Source organism: Colias croceus, chromosome 17 (genome assembly GCF_905220415.1).
Source record: "Colias croceus chromosome 17, ilColCroc2.1".
NCBI lineage: Eukaryota > Metazoa > Arthropoda > Insecta > Lepidoptera > Pieridae > Colias > Colias croceus.
Window position 1 is genome coordinate 4,812,247 of NC_059553.1, and position 15,216 is coordinate 4,827,462.

At 31.5% G+C, this 15,216-nt stretch overlaps 2 protein-coding genes across 2 annotated transcripts; one reads left to right on the plus strand and one right to left on the minus strand.

Annotated features, from left to right (window-relative positions):
* Positions 1–9,642: 9,642 nt before the first annotated feature.
* On the plus strand, positions 9,643–11,862 carry LOC123698888 (ejaculatory bulb-specific protein 3-like). Its single transcript, XM_045645702.1, has 3 exons — positions 9,643–9,772; positions 10,247–10,437; positions 11,494–11,862. The coding sequence occupies exons 2-3, from the start codon at positions 10,257–10,259 to the stop codon at positions 11,676–11,678; spliced, it is 366 nt and encodes a 121-aa protein (XP_045501658.1). The 5' UTR covers positions 9,643–9,772; positions 10,247–10,256; the 3' UTR covers positions 11,679–11,862.
* A 1,940-nt stretch (positions 11,863–13,802) lies between these two features.
* Positions 13,803–15,193, minus strand: LOC123698890 (ejaculatory bulb-specific protein 3-like). The gene is made up of 3 exons (XM_045645704.1): positions 15,076–15,193; positions 14,674–14,859; positions 13,803–14,119 (listed from the first exon to the last, which is right to left on the minus strand). Exons 2-3 carry the CDS (start codon positions 14,852–14,854, stop codon positions 13,935–13,937), a joined length of 366 nt encoding a protein of 121 aa, XP_045501660.1. The 5' UTR covers positions 14,855–14,859; positions 15,076–15,193; the 3' UTR covers positions 13,803–13,934.
* Positions 15,194–15,216: the final 23 nt, after the last annotated feature.

Sequence of the window (15,216 nt, forward strand, 5' to 3'; positions counted from 1 at the left end):
GTTGTAAAATCAATATTTACTCGATTATTAGAAGAATCAGGGCCAAAGATATGTTGATAATGTCTCTGATAGCTTATTGGAAATATTTCCTATCGTTTTAACTGATAGATAAACTAATTATCCAGAAAGCTTGAAACCAGCCATTGATCTACTTGAAACAGTTTAATATAAATAAATGAGAAAATGTTTGTAAATTTAACATTATACATACGTTAATAATTTAGTAGGTACCTAGTTAACTATTCTACACGCAGTAGGGTAAATCCACTTGATAAAAATATTCGTGACTTTTTGACCAAATATAAATAACGTTTTTGCTTGAAGAATACAAATGAAGCACGTTTTATAAAATGTGAAGTCAAATTCAATTAATTATGCATTTATTCGACTACTTACTTACTTATTTTTCAACATTTTTGGCATGAACAAGAGAGATCCGAATTCTATCTACATGTTTTACTTAGAAAAAGCAGAGAAGAGTAAAATGTGGTCAGATTTACCTTGTGAATCGTGGTAAAAGTGCGATTGCAAAAATCCACAAATTTACTGCTCGCATGCTCATTGCTCCTTTTCATCTGGTTTCTTTACCGCAAGTTTTGTCTTGATAACATTCAGCAATTTATTTTCAGGCATTTGTGAGAGCAAAATATGGAAGTTTACGGTAAACTATAATAATAACTACTCTACTCACAATGAAAAATTAAAATAAACCTGACATAAACACAAAAGAAAAATCTATTTGAAAAAAAAAATACCGCATTTGGCGCGTTCTTTTAAAATTCGAATGCGTTGATTCATAGTTGATAGCTTGAGAACCAGCTCGCTTTATTTATAACACAGATAATATTATAATGCTATAAGTACTTATTTATATTTAAAAAAAATGTTACTGGTAATTTTATGAATTTCAATTACATAAAATGCATAATATTTTTTTAAAAGTGATTTAAGGCGCGGAATAGAGTAAAACCCAGCTCTAGCCGTTTTTTGTACTGTTTTCTGGAGCTATCTCCTTCTTATCCAAAAGATATATCAACTAAATAAAAATACATTAAATTTCTACATATTCTTGGCTCAAAAATGGCAAAAGTATTTTTTTATTTTATTGACTTAAAGTGTTATTAATCTCCTCCCAAAGAAATCCCAGAAATTAGAAATAATTATGTATACCGTGTATCTCCTCTTAAACTAATGATTCTTTTGATTTGGTATTTACACTATTGGATAGGCAATTTAATTACGAAAATAATGGTAAGAATTTTTTTTGGATAGGACCTAAACTAGATTTTATAAACATTTTATTCAAAATTTTGGGCGTATTCGCAACTATATCTCTTGCGCTTGTATGGGAGATTCAGTCGGCCGCTAGGTCTCGAGGGTGAAGCTTGTGTCGTTTGTCGCCGTGAGCGTCACATGACAATCACGTGACCCATGTTTATTCGAATCTACGAATATCAAACAATGAGCGAGGAATAGACGCTACTACTATTAATTATTTATAGTGAGATTTTAGAAATCATCAATAATATAATAACTGGTCAATGTTATTATAATATATTATTATATAATTATGATATTTAGTTTTTAAAACATTCAAATGCTTTATAAATATAATTTTTTTAATAATCGAAAATATTTTATAAAAATTAAATTTAAATTATTATAAATTTATTAATTTATGCAATAAATCACATTTTACTTTTTAAATTTTTAGTGAGGTATTAGGATTAGACAAACAACATTTTAAGTTTTAAGTATACTACTTTTTGTCATGGGTGTCATTTTCATGGTTTTTGCGGTAGCTATTACCCAATATGAGGTCAAAACTAAAATCCAAGATGGCGCCGAAAAATTTTACATCTTTTTGTCATGGGTGTCATTTTCATGGTTTTTGGGGTACCTATTAACCAATATAAGGTCAAAATTAAAATTCAAGATGGCGCTGACGAAAACTTTACATCTTTTTGTCATGGGTGTCATTTTCATGGTTTTCGGGGTAGGTATAAACCAATATGAGGTCAAAACTAAAATTCAAGATGGCGCCGACGAAAATTTTACATCTCTTTGTCATGGGTGTCATTTTCATGGTTTTTGGGGTACCTATTAACCAATATGAGGTCAAAACTAAAATCCAAGATGGCGCCTAGAAAAATTTTACATCTTTTTGTCATGGGTGTCATTTTCATGGTTTTTGGGGTAGGTTTTAACCAATATGAGGTCAAAATTAAAATTCAAGATGGCGCCGACGAAAATTTTACATCTTTTTGTCCTGGTTGTCATTTTCATGGTATTCGGGGTAGGTATAAACCAATATGAGGTCAAAACTAAAATTCAAGATAGCGCCGACGAAAATTTTACATCTTTTTGTCATGGGTGTCATTTTCATGGTTTTTGGGTTAGCTATTAACCAATATGAGGTCAAAACTAAAATCCAAGATGTCGCCGACCAAAATTTTACATCTTTTTGCTATGGGTGTCATTTTCATGGTTTTTGGGGTACCTATTAACTAATATGAGGTCAAAACTAAAATCCAAGATAGCGCCGACGAAAATTTTACATCTCTTTGTCATGGGTGTCATTTTCATGGTTTTTGGGGTACCTATTAACCAATATGAGGTCAAAACTAAAATCCAAGATGGCGCCGAGAAAAATTTTACATCTTTTTGTCATGGGTGTCATTTTCATGGTTTTCGGGGTAGGTATAAACCAATATGAGGTCAAAACTAAAATTCAAGATGGCGCCGACGAAAATTTTACATCTTTTTGTCATGGGTGTCATTTTCATGGTTTTTGGGTTAGCTATTAACCAATATGAGGTCAAAACTAAAATCCAAGATGTCGCCGACCAAAATTTTAATTCTTTTTGCTATGGGTGTCATTTTCATTGTTTTTGTGGTAGCTTTTAAGAGGTCAAATCTAAAATACAACCAGGCGCTGACAAAATTTTGTAATTTTTTCGAAATGGATGTCATTTATGTGGTTTTTCTTACAATCGTTTATATATTAATCGAGCAGAATTCAAATTATGTGGTTAAGGTGTAGCTTTTTGATGTGAAAGTTCTATAGGCGCGTTGAGAGTAAAATTTCAAGGTCGCGTCATGGTAATACCGTCACGTCATGGAGTAAGGCGGCTATTTTCGTATCTATGAATCTTACCAAAGAAGTTTTACTTCTGACATGTGTTCTCGGCTCACGCGCTCTTTTTTATTTTATTCTCTTCGTTTTAGTATATTAGATGAACTCTATTTTAAACAAAGTTGAGCGAATACAGTGAAAAAGCGAATATCTGTCGGAATATTGACACAGATTTGCGTTTTAAATTACATTTTTAAATATGTATTTCAATAATAAATGCTCTTTAAAATTGATTTCTCCCGTAATATATAGGATTCGACTATATAGCAAATTTGAGTATAATTTACGCCGTGGCTCAAATAATATCACAAAATTCGCTTTCGTGATAGATCTTGTTTTTGATACATAAAACAAGGCCTTGGAAGCGAAATTTTCTCCTTTAAAGTAAACTAAAACAAATTAACAAATACAAGCTATATAGTCGAATTCTTGAAAATGACACCCATTACAAAAAGATGTAAAATTTTAGTCGGCGCCATCTTGAATTTTAGTTTTGACCTCATATTGGTTAATAGGTACCCCAAAAACCATGAAAATGACACCCATGACAAAAAGATGTAAAATTTTAGTCGGCGCCATCTTGAATTTTAATTTTGACCTCATATTGGTTAATAGGTACCCCAAAAACCATGAAAATGACACCCATGACAAAAAGATGTAAAATTTTTCTCGGCGCCATCTTGAATTTTAATTTTGACCTCATATTGGTTAATAGCTACCCCAAAAACCAAGAAAATGAGACCCATGACAAAAAGATGTAAAATTTTCGTCGGCGCCATCTTGAATTTTAGTTTTGACCTCATATTGGTTTATACCTACCCCGAATACCATGAAAATGACACCCATGACAAAAAGATGTAAAATTTTAGTCGGCGCCATCTTGAATTTTAATTTTGACCTCATATTGGTTAATAGGTACCCCAAAAACCATGAAAATGACACCCATGACAAAAAGATGTAAAATTTTTCTCGGCACCATCTTGAATTTTAATTTTGACCTCATATTGGTTAAAACCTACCCCGAAAACCATGAAAATGACACCCATGACAAAAAGATTTAAATTATCGTCGGCGCAATCTTGAATTTTAGTTTTGACCTCGTATTGGTTAAAACCTACCCCAATAACCATGAAAATGACACCCACGACAAAAAGATGTAAATTATCGTCGGCGCAATCTTGAATTTTAATTTTGACCTCATATTGGTTAATGGTACCCCAAAAACCATGAAAATGACACCAATGACAAAAAGATGTAAAATTTTTCTCGGCGCCATCTTGTAGGTAAGTAATTTGACGAATATAATAATATTTATTTCATTCCGACCGTTTCTCGGAATAACATACATTTTCTAAGAATTGTATACAATGCCGGATTTAATACATTGCCGGTAACATAATATGTATGAAAATTCTTAAAAAAGTATTTTATGCGTTTCTTAAAAAGCTTCGATATTGCATACAATTCCTAGGGGTTTTATAAAACACTCACACTTTTTTTAAGTTGGTTGAATATACTAACATACTTTACGCTATCGCACTAGACTATTAAAGGTTTATGTATTTGTGTATAAAAGTTGGTGTATTTAAGGTTTTGTTTACATTCATGTATATTTATTTCAACTAGAAGTCCTTCAAACTATTTGGCGACAGTTTTTGTAGAACATTTGAATGGGATTGTGTATCTAGTTTTAAAGAAATATAAAAATATCACCGAATGATGATCATTACAGAGTACCATCAATTTTGATTCATTTTAAAAATTTAATATAAAATTCATCCATATGACTATAATTTAACTCTGAATTGGTAAAGACCAAAATTATGTGTATGCACCATTATAATTTTTTTATATAAAAAAATATTTTAATTGTATGCGATGTCTGTTACTTCTGAGCTCTGTGAATTTTACTTGTATTTGAAACAGTTCACGCGGATGCGCGTTAGGTGGCGCAAGAATTATTTGCGAAGTATTGTAGAAGCGGCGGATAGCTGTGGTTCGGGAAAGAAGTGTGAATGCTCAAGGTCACTCGCTCAGGGAACGACCTTAATTCATTACTACAATTACTACACAAACAACCTCGTGTTCAAAGAATAGATAAATCTCTAAATGGTGAACAGACCGTGACCAGGAATAAATGTGTATATAATGGCTAGTCATGTAATTGCCATAATATTAATTATAATGATAGCCACGGCCTAATTTTGTTTACGGTTAATTTAATTTAAAAAAAATACTCAAAATATAGGTATTTAATAAATAAACGATTGGCTTGTAATTATAAAATGTTCACAATTTTAAGAATGATTTGAGCTTGGTTTTGAGCATATGAGTTAAAAGTACAATAATTACTCTTATCTTGTGATTAAAGTGTCATTCCTTTTTGTAAAAGCTTTATAATTATTACGTAGAACGTAGGTATATACGTCTTACCGTATACTTCATTTACCGTGCAGGCAATCAAATTGTGGAATGCTTTGCCTCTTCATATAAAGAATGCACAATCCTTATCGAGTTTTAAAGCATTGGTGCGTGATTATCATTTCTCTCGCTGTACTTAATATAAATTATTTATATTATATGTATTCGAATATTATACTATTATTACGTAACATATTCTTATTTGATTGTGAATATATTATATTGTATCTATTATATATTATATGGATATATCTTTACGCAGGTAATTTATTTAGTCTTATATTTATTTGATATTTCTTTTATAAATATATATTTATGCTCTACCCTTCACCTTTCCTCTAATTTAATTTCTCCTCGTACGTCCGGTTGTCTGGAAGATATCGCTGCATAGCGATAAGACCGCCAATTGTTGTAATGTATCCTTAGATTAAGTCTTTTTGTAATGATTCTAAGAGCAATAAAGTATTAATAAATAAATAAATAAATAAATATATAGACATACTAGTGGTCCGCCCCGGCTTCGCCCGTGGTACATATTTCGCAATAAAAGGTAGCCTATGTCCTTCCTTTCTCGGGTATCAAAATATCTCCATTCCAAATTTCATGAAAATTGGGTCAGTAGTTTAGGCGTGATTGAGTAACAGACAGACAGACAGAGTTACTTTCGCATTTATAATATTAATAAGAATTGAAGAGTTTTCATAACTTTTACAAACAAAACTTAAAAACATTCAATAACAATTATTACCGTATTACCTCAGTGCTTAAAAATATAAATTTCTTAGCAGGCCTAAAAATAGTACATAAAAGATCCGTACTTACATTATGTATAAAATCTGAAATTATTTATCGATAACACGTAAAACACGCGATTCAGTATCTGTTTCTAATTTGTTAGTTCCTTTTTAAAAGAAAATAGGTATATCGCGCATTACATTGTACCTAACAAACAAATATTATTGATTCTTAATCGCGTTTTTAGCTAGGTAACTGATCAATATGTGAGCATTAGGTATTTGTTTCAAGGATTACTTGTTATAAATTATGATCAAAACATTTTTTTTGTTCTTTTTTAATATTATAAGTAAAGCTTCTTAAAAACTAAAAAAATAGGTTACCTACCCACCATTTTAGATGGCTTTTGTCGTACAATGTAAATTTTGCATCCGTTCATTTGACATCTGCTGACATATAAAATGATTTTCCGTCTACACATGACACCTAAGTAATTATATTGGCCTTGGATTCTGGGTCGAGATACTAAGTAAACTGAAGTAAACTGACTGATTGTAAAATATATATTTTTTTTGTGTGGTGTCTCTCAATGTTAGCCAGAAGGGCTTCTACATTTTAACGCGGACGCGGGGGTGAACTGAAGGTTCACCCTGGTAGCGACATGCACAAGGGCGTCCCCCCTTGACGGGGATCTCGAACCTCGGCTTGGGCTGTCGCTTGAGTGGAGGAGGCCAGAAGGTCCCTAATCGGACGGGATTGTAAAATATAGTCCTCGAAGTTTTCAATGTAATTTTAATCGACATGAAAAAGACGGAGTTACTCAATTCGATTGCATCCTTTTTCATATGGTCCCATTTATTTTTTATTCGTTGACGATGAAAGAAAAGAAATTGGACTAAGAATACCTATACATCAGAAATATCATTACGTATATACTTCAGTCGCTTGCAAATAACCTACACTAACATTTTACACAAAACATGCGAAATAAAGTATTTGGAAACAAAGGGTTAAACCGCCTTTCAAAAATTAAGGCGAAGTCCGTTTAAATTTTTTTTAAATTGTTTATTGTGCGTTGTTTTTAAGTTTTAAAATCAAACATATGTTTTTTTCCACGTAATAAATTAATTAACAGAATATATTATTCAAGTTTAAAATAGACGTCATTCGAAGGTCATACGTGATTTGAATTCGATGTCCTTACCATGATTTTGTATATTTAAATTGAAAAAAATTTATCCACTTTTATGTATCCATAGAAATTCAATATGTATCCATAGAGAAAAAATAATGAAAAGGGATAGAAAATCTGAAAATGAGAGCATTAAATACCTACTCGTATATGACGAACCACCTTAAAAAAATATTATTTATATAGGTATAAAATCGATAGTATACAACAATATCTGAGAAAATGGTATATTAAAACTTTTATTCAAAATAGCTGTCTCGCATAGTGTGTAATTGCTATTTCCATGAAACTATGTACAGGCAATGGTATAATTATGTTTTACTTCTTACTTAGCTCACTTGTTATGGACGAAATTATAATAATTAATAACAAACAAATATAACCAATAACGATTGATATTATTAGCTAGTTGACGCCCTTGAGTGTGCTACAAAACAAACAAAAAATATTATGGAAGTTTAATTCATGATGTGTTTTATATAGAATCGATATATATTTATTCTACAGACACAATAAACAAAAATAAAGATAGGTCAGTTTTAAAAGGGCTGCTGGCTCTACGGGCTGGCTATTGATAAGTATTCCTCGTAAAATTCAATATGTGGTCATATAGTATACTCGATAGACATGCTAATTAATTATTTTAGCACATCCAAAGTGATAAAAATCACTCGCTCAAACAAATGGCAGCCAAAATCATTAGTCAGAAATAAAATTAAAGTTCTCTTGTATTTAGTGAAGAATGTTATTGACCGTACTGCTGCTGTAAGTCGTTAATTAACGGCTGAGAGGCGATGACAACAAATGAAAAATAATTTTCTAGTTCTAAGTGTAAGATCGGCTTGTTCACGATGTTCACCAACAAAGACACCAACAAGAGATTTGTCAAAAAAACATTCGAATACTTCGAGAAATATTGAAGAATGGCTGAATTTTATTGAAATAGACGAATAATTGTATTCTTCGTGATCAGAATTTGGGATATTTTATAAGAGCCTTACCTATCTACGGATTGACGGATTTTACAGAAATCATAAACGATAACATCGTTGCAGGTGTTTAAGTTAGCAATTAGCACACTTTTTTGTCTAGAAAAGATTGTCTAATAAATTAGTATTGACGTGCAAACATGCATTATTACTTTTATGTTAAAATGGAGGGTATATTTTCAGTAAATGTGGATTTAAATTATTTTTAACTTTTCCTTTTAAAATCAACTATGAAATCGGCTACGCACTTTAAACCGTTAACTATAAAATATAGCTTCCTACTTCCTAGTAGTTCGATATTATCCTTCTCTTACACATTTCAAAGGCATACACATTATAAAGGTCGGAGTTTGTTAGAATTTTTAATTGTTTGTTTGATGACAGAGTACAAGTATATATTCCCATATTGCTCAATCCATACTAATATTATAAATGCGAAAGTAACTCTGTCTGTCTGTTACTCAATCACGCCTAAACTACTGAACCAATTTGCATGAAATTTGGTATGGAGATATTTTGATACCCGAGAAAGCACATAGGCTACCTTTTATTGCGAAATATGTACCACGGGCGAAGCCGGGGCGGACCACTAGTATTTAATAAACTAACATATTTTTAATAATATTATTGACATTAATGCACCTTAATGTATTATAATAACACTTTGTTAAGGGTATCAATCAGCCTTTGACTTATAGGTAAGGTGAAAGGCTTTGACTAGATAGTCGTTATATGCATATTTCATATGAAGGTAAGGATGCAGAACAGGCCATAGATGTGAATCCAAAAGGTCGAGAAAAATAATTAAGACCTTTGTACATTTCAGTTAAAAAAAACAAAATTTTATCATCCCTAATGACCCACATATTAAATAATTTGAGGCAGTTGAGGAATAGATATCTAAATTAAAATATATTCTTATTTTATTTTATGAATAAAATCACGGCCTCAGAATGTTCTATATGTCATGCAGCAAACATGTACCACATTGTACAATAATATTGTAGTCTTCCTTAAAATTGACTTCGGGGAATTCTCATTGCTCAACAGCTTCCTGGCAATATTCAACTGCGTGTCCAAAGTCGACGGAGTTTCGGCAACAACGCAGTTCTAAATGATCTTGCCAGTCATGTTTCCAACGGCCATAAGGCACTGGCCAAAAGGTGCAGAATCGGTTGTACACCCACCACAACACTAGACCCACGTGTCACCGAAGGTGGTGGTTTTAACGTAGTCAATATAAAGCACTGTCGCTTTCTGAGACGTCTAGTTGTTTTGGTCCCTTAAACAGAGTAAAAGGTGGGTGAACGAACCGGTGCCAAGTGCCAATTATAACGTGATTTGTGTTATGCAATACAGCTCTTGTAACCCAGTGTAACCAATGAATTGTAAAATTTCAGCACTTATCTCAGATTATTGCAATTGTTACGTAAATTGATGTCACACTTCAGTTAAAACTTATTTTAAACAAACTTTTCAAATAGTCGCTAAGCGTTAGATTTTTATTCAATATAATATATTATATGATATATATGATAAATACGTGATTTAAATTCTGAACACGATTAAGTAACCCTACATGGCACTCAGTGCTGAGTAACTTCACTATGAATTGTGAAGGTTTTATTATTTAATATTCGGTACAATACTAAGAGCCCTTTGTATTCGGACACTAGTAATCAGATAGACTGATTGTAAACGCGTGTTTTCCTTGTGCATCTTCCTTAAATTTATTTCACTTCCTTGCAATAATACCAGTACGTCACTTTTCAGACAGAGCAAAATGAGGACCTTCGTAATTCTGGCTTGTTTGGTCTTGTCGGTATGTGCTGTTGAAAAATACAGTTCAAAATATGATAACTTCGACGTGGAAACATTAATTTCAAACGACAGGCTGTTAAAATCATACATCAACTGCTTCTTAGATAAGGGCAGATGTACTGCAGAGGGAGCAGACTTTAAGAGTGAGTACAATAATTCTAATGATTTAACTTTACGATGCTTACCATATTTATAATTGGATTTTTAATTTATTAGTGCTCTATCATTCTATGCAGATTGAAAATTTGTGGGATAAATCTTTTTCTGGGTCATAAATAAAATGATCATACAATGCCTTTTTATATTTGTCTATATTAAAAGTGATTTGTGATTGGTCTATTATTGAAATGAACTTAGTTTGTGTTGAGTTTGAAGAATAAAACTATAAAACATGCCAGTGACCCAGATAAACCTAAATCATAAGTTATTTGAATTAATTAGTCAGGCATGTATTTCAAGACAAATGATTAATTAACATTAAAATCTTAAGGTATCTCAAATATTATAATTTCCGAAATTATTATTGAACAACTTTTAATTTAATTAATAAAAATGTGAACAATTACGTAAAAAAAACACATACACATTTAAATCATAAATATTAACTATAATTATAAGCAAATTAAAAGTAAATATTTATCTGTAATCAAATGGTCAGAAGTAGGCGTCCTCGGACCATGCAATATTTTGTTATGTACTTAATCTTGCAAGACTGATCATGTGTCATTGCCCACTCACCACGCTATGTGCAGTGAGTACTAATCATCTACATACATATTTAACCAACGTCTTTTAGGGACGAGTTGCGTTTAAATGCACTTTACATAAAAGGTCGAGGTTTTGGACTCAAGGATAATTTGGTGTTAACCTTGGCTTACTAATATTATGGACAACTTATTTAAATTTCGTAAAATTGTTATTATGCTTAAATAGAAATTAAATCTGTTATAAGTTATTTATGATAAATATAATACGCACCCGTGAGTGAGCTTTATAAACTTGTGTTGATAATTTAAGAAATAATATGTAATATTAAATACTCGCGTTGATATTTTGCTTACATCATACCGGTTGTTTACAGTTTTGTGAAGGGATGATATGATAGGGATATGAGCTGGTTGCTGAAGTTGAAACATATAATATGTATATAAAAGATTTCTGTTAATAACCTCTTAATATTAAGATCAATATTTTTTCAGAATACCTCCCAGATGCAATTGAGACTACTTGCGCTAAATGCAGTGAAAAACAGAAGGTAAACATAAGGAAAGTAATCAAAGCCATCCAACAGAAACACGCCAAGCAATGGACCGAGCTCGTCGAAAAGAACGACCCATCAGGCAAACATCGTGAAGCTTTCGATAAATTCATCCAAGCCAGTTAAAAAACTCATAGCAATAGCATATAAATTACGTTAAGAATTAGCTATAGATACTCATCAATTTCCAAAATGTGATACTCCAGAAAGAGACCAGACAGGCCTGCATTTTTGTTAAATAAGATCAATTGGATTGAATGTTATTTATTTAAGCGGTGTAGACTGATATTGTAATAAATTGTTACGATTATATTTGTGTTTTTTTTTTGCCGTATCTGACTGTTCGTCAAGCAGTTATAATACAACAAGAAATGGTTAATTTTCCACAGTCATGACATCTACACATTAAACAAAACCACTCTTTGTTCCTTAAAGTGTTTTTCATGTTACGTCTGCATCGTGAGTTTTTCCTTAACCATTTCTATGAATTTACTCACTATAATAAAAAGTAAATATCACCTGAGAAATTGTGGAAATAAGTTGATTAGTTTTGCAGTAATCTTACTAAGTTTTAAGCGGATTTACTTACGATTTACATCTTTGTTCATAAAAATTATGTCAACCTCATTAAATCCATGGATGAAAGAACCAGTATTTATTGTTTACTTGACAGAGATGACATGATTGTTTAACTCAAACTCGCACATTAACTTATTTAACTTGACATCTTTTAAGTGTATAATATCACGGTTTATCTTTCCTCATCTTGTTGTGATGATTGTTGATGACATCATTTCTTATTCCATCTTAATATTATTTAGTTAATTTCAAATGTAGATAAAACAAAACTCTTTATGTATATAAATATAAATGATTCTTGTAACTGGGGGGCTACTATGATGTCTTAAAGCAGTGTGGAGAAACGACAGTCACAGGTCGTCTAGCGCAATCAGTTACCATATTGGAAATAATACTGCTTTAGGATATCATGGTAGCCCATATTCCATCGATATGATCGGAATATTTCTCCCTCAGAACAATGACAATACGTGATAGGTTTGTCGTAAATCTGCGATCGATTGATCCGGATTGAGAGCGTATATTGAGTAAGCTTGTGGTAGTTGCATGTGTGTTTGTGTGTCAGCCGGGGCCGGTTGCGCCAGCCACTGCACCGTGACGTAATCAGCATCAGTTGTATAATGCTTGCGTATAGTTTGCTGTGCGCAATCATTTCAACGTCTATGCTTGATTATCCATATTTCTTTGCAGATATTTAGATTTGGGGTTTCATTGGGATTTGATAAACCAGTATGTAACATTTGAATGATTCATTGCCATTATCTCGATGCTCGCACGTCGCAACTTAAATATCCTTACTCGTCTGTGATATTTAAGGTCAAGGAATAAGTTAAGTGAAGTTATGAAAAAATTAATAATTCTGGTTCCAGTGACATAAGTGGCTTCTGGCAACTCTAGATAAATTCTTTATTGAGTTTAATTATTATTATTAGCTTGGTTTTATTCCTACTGCTCAGTCCACGCTGACAAATTGCGTGATTGTAAATATCGTGCACTTTTTTACCTTTAATTCATCACTGATTGTAGTAGTGGTGATGTAATTAATTTGCAATAACAAATTATAATTTCATAAACACCTAATATCACACTTACTAATTCATTTAATAGGTGTCACATTTCCGCTTGAATTTAAGAATATACAGGTTGTCCCGTAAGTAGTGGACCAACAGGTTTTAAGGGGTAGAGATACTTATTATCTAACAAAAATACTAAAATTTACTGTCCTAGACCATACTTTTTTTACACCAGCTTTGTATAAACTTCAGTCCGTAAACTTTAAAACGTAAAAATATTACCTATTTTTTGGTCTAATTTTCTTTTTGTTGTTAATTATGCTTAAGTATCATTTTAATTAGGAAGACTTATGTATTCTTAACAACCTTGAACAATAAAATAAAAAACAGAAATGGTAAAAGTTTATATTTAGCTTATGTGGATGATATTTTATTACACATTTTGAAAATAAAGCACAAATCAAAAACTTTATGGTCTAGGACAATAAATTTTAGTATTTTTGTTACATGGGCGTAGAGAGACTTATTATCTACTCTCCATAACCCTTTGGTCCACTACTTATGTTACGGGACACCATGTATAAAAAAGTTTGGCTTTTATCAAATAGGCTTATATTGAATTTGATTAATACAGAAGATAGGTTAAAATTAACAAAAATTATAATATATTTTGCTAACATGTTTATTCTATTTTAATAAATTAACTAACTATTGTAATGCTCCACCGTTTCTTGTCAATTTAAAAATGCGTTGTCTCCGTTTATCATCCCTAAACATTTACATTTGCGTTTTAATGTCCTGTCAAAAATGCTGTAAAAGTTTTTTCATATTCGTGATTAGGATCATATTTGGCTTGAAGCGCCACGGCCATTTCTGGTTTCTTATCATGTACTGTTTTGACCAGTTTCCTCATTTTTTCCTTTTGATCATCGGTACATTTTGCACAACCTTCTTTGATCACCTCTGGTAGAATACCTGTAACATTGCATCAATCGTGTCATAAAAAAAATTATTAGTCGCAGGACAGTAAACAATTTCGGCGTTTATCAAGGGCTCGTCATTTTACAAACGCTCTTTGTAATATGCCGAAAACTTACTTATAATTACGAACCTAACCTAACCAAGCTTATGAAGTTATTCGTGGTAATATTAAATCAGTACAAGATTAATTTCTTCTCTTTTATATTATTTTCAATTAGTCATACAAGTTTTATTGCGGCTTTAAATTTTTTACAATAATTGTGTAGCATTTATAAAAAACTTCTGTTGTTGTTGGCAACTGTTTGCTAATCAAAAGCTCTATAGCAAAAAAAATATTGAGATAAACTGACGGGGAGTAGGTATGCCATTACAAGGAAGTTACTACTGAATTCAAAGTTTTAGTCTAAATTAATATAATAAAAGTATTGTATTTGGCTGATTTATTACGATTTAAATCAAAAACTGTTCGACAGATAGGCGATTTTTTTAATCCCGAATAAACCCGGTTTGCTAATTACTAATTAAACAACTGTAAATTGAAACATTACCTTTATAGTCTTCAGCGTATTTCGCGGTACATGGTCCTTTGTCCACAAAGCAGTTGAGATAGCTCATAAACAGCTCATCATCAGCTATAACACTGTCGACGTCAATTTCACTGTATTTTTCATCGTATCCAAGTATCGCCGTTGAAAATAGGAGTACAAGGGAAAGAGCCGCAAATGCCATTTTTACTAAAAAATCAATGGATTAATTTTCATTAATTGGAAAATTTCATTAATTGCAGAAATTAGTATCTGCAATCTGCATTAAGAATTGTTATTTTCTTTTATTATAATATTATGCATGATACATAACACAGGTTCGGCGTTGCAACATTATTATATTAAAATATATATGTTTGCTTCATATTATAATTACATTTAAGGAATGAAAAAATAATAACCTACCTCAATAAAAAAAATTCAATTCACAACTCAGTACTTTAAGCGAAGTGATGCAATCCTATAGAGTTCAGAAAATTTATAGAGTAAACAACGGAAACATGCAATTATCTTCCACAATATGGGTTATTAGCAAAATTTTTAAAA

Coding starts and splice junctions, on each gene's coding strand:
- LOC123698890 (XM_045645704.1), bottom strand. CDS start 14,854: ATGGCATTTGCGGCTCTTTCCCTTGTACTCCTATTTTCAACGGCGATA. Junction 14,120..14,673: donor ATACGCTGAAGACTATAAAG/GTAATGTTTCAA, acceptor GCAATGTTACAG/GTATTCTACCAGAGGTGATC.
- LOC123698888 (XM_045645702.1), top strand. CDS start 10,257: ATGAGGACCTTCGTAATTCTGGCTTGTTTGGTCTTGTCGGTATGTGCT. Junction 10,438..11,493: donor AGAGGGAGCAGACTTTAAGA/GTGAGTACAATA, acceptor ATATTTTTTCAG/AATACCTCCCAGATGCAATT.